Source organism: Gobio gobio (assembly GCF_949357685.1).
Source record: "Gobio gobio genome assembly, chromosome: 18".
In the NCBI taxonomy this organism is placed as follows: Eukaryota; Metazoa; Chordata; class Actinopteri; order Cypriniformes; family Gobionidae; genus Gobio; species Gobio gobio.
In genome coordinates this window covers 33,269,063-33,274,043 of record NC_137111.1, presented here as the reverse complement: position 1 = coordinate 33,274,043, position 4,981 = coordinate 33,269,063, and the positions used below count along the sequence as shown (strand labels likewise).

The 4,981-nt window shown below is 33.0% G+C and overlaps 1 protein-coding gene across 6 annotated transcripts in view; it reads left to right on the top strand.

Annotated features, from left to right (window-relative positions):
* Nucleotides 1-1,873: 1,873 nt before the first annotated feature.
* The window catches only part of zswim8 (zinc finger, SWIM-type containing 8), a 39,952-nt gene continuing 36,844 nt past the window's right edge, over nucleotides 1,874-4,981 (top strand). For 4 of the 6 annotated variants that reach the window (XR_013818496.1, XR_013818497.1, XM_079843667.1 and 1 more), the window contains exons 1-2: nucleotides 1,874-3,412; nucleotides 4,521-4,553. Coding sequence is in view for 4 of the 6 variants with exons in the window: in XM_079843667.1 (XP_079699793.1) it covers nucleotides 3,235-3,412; nucleotides 4,521-4,553 (211 nt within the window). In the remaining 2 variants the exon portion in view is untranslated. The remainder of the gene's footprint in view (nucleotides 3,413-4,520; nucleotides 4,554-4,981) is intronic. The other 2 variants (XM_079843668.1, XM_079843666.1) reach the window with 1 other exon arrangement.

Here is a 4,981-nt window from a genome sequence, read left to right as displayed (position 1 = left end):
GAACATGAATTATTATTGTTAATGCAGAGAAACTAAAAATATGATCATGCTTTATGTCCGCTATTAATGCAGAAAAAAATAGTACAAATATTTATTATTAAAGTTTATTTCAATAAACATTGATTCTGAAAAGCAGCAACATCCAAATAAATATATGTATGAATTTGTTGTAGATTGGGTTGTTTTGTCAATTAAAGTAAGTAAGAAAAAAATAATTATTGGAATAAATAACAAAAACAAAACAAAATAGCCTATTCAAAAGAACAAACAGGTTGACAACATAGTTCTAAATGGTTTTAAGGACAGAATATACAGTTGGTAACCTTTATTATACATTGTCTGAAGATAATCTGACTTATTTTTTTTTATTACCTCATAAATTTTGAGACCAGCTATCCATCACTTTAGACATCAAATAATAAAATCCTTTGTAATAAAGGTAAATGTCCCCAGTTTGATAGCATGACTTATCTTACTAATGTCACCAAATTTTAAAACAGTCAAACAATTACTTTTTTCATGATAAATATAATAAAAATTAGAATTAGGCCTATGGCATATCTGTCTGTTACAGGCTGTAACAGATCTCATTAATTTCAAATAGCCTTAGTTTTATATATATATATATATATATATATATATATATATATATATATATATATATATATATATATATATATATATATATATATATATATATATATGTGTGTATATATATATATGTATGTGTGTATATATATATATGTATATATATATATGTATATGTATATATATATATATATATGTATATATATATATGTATATGTATATATGTATATGTATATATATATATATATGTATATATATATATATGTATATGTATATATGTATATGTATATATATATGTATATGTATATGTATATATATATATGTATATGTATATGTATATATGTATATGTATATATATATATATGTATATGTATATATATATATGTATATGTATATATATATATGTATATGTAATATATATATGTATATGTATATATATATATGTATATGTATATATATATATATGTATATGTATATATATATATATGTATATGTATATATATATATGTATATGTATATATATATATGTATATATATATGTATATATATATGTATATATATATATATATGTATATATATATGTATATGTATATGTATATATATGTATATGTATATATATATATATATGTATATGTATATATATATATATGTATATATATGTATATGTATATATATATATATGTATATATATATGTATATATATATATATATGTATGTATATATATATATATAAATTCACTTAGCATGTTGTAAATTGTAATCATATTAACCTGCAATTTGGATGGCACCAAATTAATATTAATAACAACAATAATAATAACAACAACACTAATAATAAATAAATAAAAAATAAGGATAAAAATGCACTATTTGTGTGATACCAAGTTACCAACACAACAACGTGAATTGTTGCAATGCTCAAATAAGCTCTATCCAAGTCAGTATCAAGCATTCGTTCATTGTTATTACGGTAGCCTATTTGATTTTTAATGAAAGCTAATGTCCCAAATCACACAGTCCAAGACTGTCAATCGGACCATGACAATCTGTTGCGCAATATCCATTTGTTGACACTTACCTATTACGGTAAGTTAAACAGTGGAAATGCATTATAAATGATTTATGATTTATTACTAAACTTACATACTTAAGAACAAATAATTGCCGTGTAATTTATCAATGCAAAACGCTTTAACGAGAGACTAGTGTTTGTCTGGCTTTAATGTCGAGCGGAAGTGCGGATCAGCTGATGCTGGAGAGCCATCTTCATCTTCCCGAGCAGAGCAGAGGAGAGGAGAGGGGGACAGGACAGAAAGAACAAGGGGATCTCGACTTCAAATTGTCAGCTTTTAAAGACATTTTGGATCCAGAGAGCGCTGGCTGCTTAGAAACGGAGAAATAGGAAAGAACCGGCCGGTGGCACATGAAGACAAGCGGATGACAAGCTTTTACACACAAAGGAGAAGACATATGAGGCAGCTAGAAGTGGCATAAAGACAAATGTGTTTTCCACGGATGGACGTCTGTCTCGGTCGAGGGGTCAAATCTGAATTTTAGTCGTCTGATTTTTCCTTAAACCCACATTGAGGCACAATGCTGAGATAAAAGCACTGGCCGGTTGTTTGTTTTGGGTAATCTGTGGATCGACAAGACTCGGATTAGGGACCAAGGTTTTTGTGCCAAAACATCAAAACAGTGTTATTCTGTCTGGTTAATTGTAGGGACATAAGCACAGGTCGTGTCAGCGCTTATTTTGACAGTTTTCGAAATGTTTGGGATTTCGGGCTAGCCGGAACGCTAGCAGGCTAACCGACTAGCCTATCGGAGTTAGCAGAGCTACCTCGGTCGAAATAAAAAACAACCGTACCTGGGTTGTTTTGGGTTAACACAGGTTTACTACTGCATTATGCCCTTATTTAAGGGAAATAACCCCGCAGAGGGTCACTAGGTGTACTCGGGAACCTGTTTTTCTTCACCGCTCTCTTGTTTTGTTAGCCGTAGAGCTGTTGTTGGACTCGAGGCTCAGCTGATAGGACAGAGGAGAGGGGGGTTTAAATTAACATTTGAGTGAAAAGAACTCATGCTAACATGTTTACATGCAAGTGAGTCACTACAGTTCACGCTGTCAAATAACATCACTTGCTATGTAGTTTGAATACTACACCGAGAAGGGGCTTATTGATTTCAAATTCTTATTTCATAAGATTTAAACCTCAATAAAGGTCCAATAATAACGATACATATCTGGAGTGTTTTGTCCTTTAAGTCCACACTTGACGATGTAAGACACCACTTGTATAGGGGAAAAACTCACAAGCATATACGTTTAGTTATTCTTTAGCTATGGGTTGTCACTTTTTTCAAGAACTAGACCCCTAAGCGTCTTCAGCAATTGGGGTCTAAAAGCATGGATTAACTCCACTTAACTGCACCGCAGTGATGTGCAAGTGCTCTGTTTGACAACCTAAATATACCTTTATTTTTATTTTTAAAGAGAAACAGGCTTTCTTGAGGGACTTCGTAGGGTGTTTGGGTTGAGTGTGAGTTTCCCCTCCCCCTGAGCGAGTGTCATTTTCTCAAAACAACAGAAACGTAGAGGCACGTTCAGTTGAAGCTTTCAGTTGAAGCTTCCACACAGCGGATGTGATGGAACTAATGTTCGCTGAGTGGGAAGACGGAGAGAGGTTCTCCTTTGAAGATTCGGACCGTTTTGAGGAGGACTCCCTGTGCTCATTCATATCTGAGGCGGAAAGCCTCTGCCAGAACTGGAGAGGATGGAGGAAACAGTCTGCCGGCCCAAATTCACCCACCGTGAAGATTAAAGGTAATGGAATATTGTCTTTGTGTCCTGTGAAATGCTTTATGTGCTGTCATTGTAACCTGAGCTCACCGTTCCTTGGCATGGCTGCACTTTTGACCTTAGGAAGTAGTATTCAACTTATGGATAATACTGTCACGTGACCTGCATGTTCAGAACTACCAAGTAAAACTGTGCCTCCATACATGGCCCTATTTGAACAATTTGATATTGAAATATGAGTTATTTTTGACTAATTCTTGATCAAGAATGCACATTAAATACCATTTGTGGAGTCAGGATATATATAATATATAATGTGTCCCATCTTTGTGTTACATTGTTTATCTGGAAATGTCAGCTGGCCTGTCAACATGTCAAGCGTCTTAAATTTATGAATCAAATGCTGTTTTCTATAATAGGGTGCAGTGTGGTAAAAAGGCCCTCTAATATAATTTAATTGTTCATCATTACATGGCAACTAAAACCACAACAGTATTTTCATGAAACCTGTAGTACTGCAGCACATTTATACTTTGCATGTAGGGATGAATTGATTTGTTGCAATGATTTATTAAAGTGAGTCCATAGTGACTTTCAGACACGATGGAGATTTATTTGTAAAATATGCACGTGAAAATGTTTCTTTAAGATGCATGTCATCTGTTAACAAATTGCAGAGTCATGCAGTTGTTGTTTTAAAATATGTAAGATATTATGAAATACCAAAAGTGATTTAAACTAAGCAGAAAAAGAGAGATTTTGCCTGTCTTTTACTAAATGTGTTACAGCAGTATTTAATGCGGTTTTTTTTTCCTGTTATAATTTCTTAAAAGGTGTCTTTTAGATCTGTTATACGCTAATAAAACATTCATGTATTTTTAATTGTTTTCAATGTGAGTCAATGTAGACTTGAAGATCACAGGTGAGTTAAATGTCGGAAGACAATAGTAAACCTAAAGGGATAGTTCCCCCGAAAATCAAAATTGTCTTTCCAACCCTGTATGACTTAATTTGTTTTGTGAACTAAAATAAGATATTTTCAAAAATGTCTGTTTTTCCCCCTATACCATGAAAGTCAAAGGGTTGTTTGAACCCCAACATTCTTCAAAATATCTTCTTTTGTGTTCCGCAGAAGAAAGTCATACAGGCTTGAAACAACATGAGGGTGAGTAAAAGATGACAATTTATATTTGGATGAACTGTCCCTTTATTTTTTTATTTTACTTTTTAGTTCTGGTTTAACTCAGGTTTGTCTATGTTTTACCATTCACTTTTTTATCTCTAGATCTTTGCATCACAACTGCGATGTGTTAAAGTCATGTTTGACACAACTTTGAGTTGCATTTGGTCAGTCACTCTGTATTAGTTATATAAACTGCTGAAACTCCGTCTCACCAAAGGCCCTGAGCTGTGCATGTGTCAAGAGAGTCGTCAGTTGTGAAGGGAGAGATCTGTGCTGCTGCAGAGCATGGAGCATTTGTTGGATGAGTTAAGAGGGTTTGGAAAAGAAGGCCTGTGTGGTGTTTAGATTGAGAGTGAGTAAGTGTTGTGGGGGGTTGGGTGGAGTTGAGCAGCAGAGGGCTGTAAAAAGAG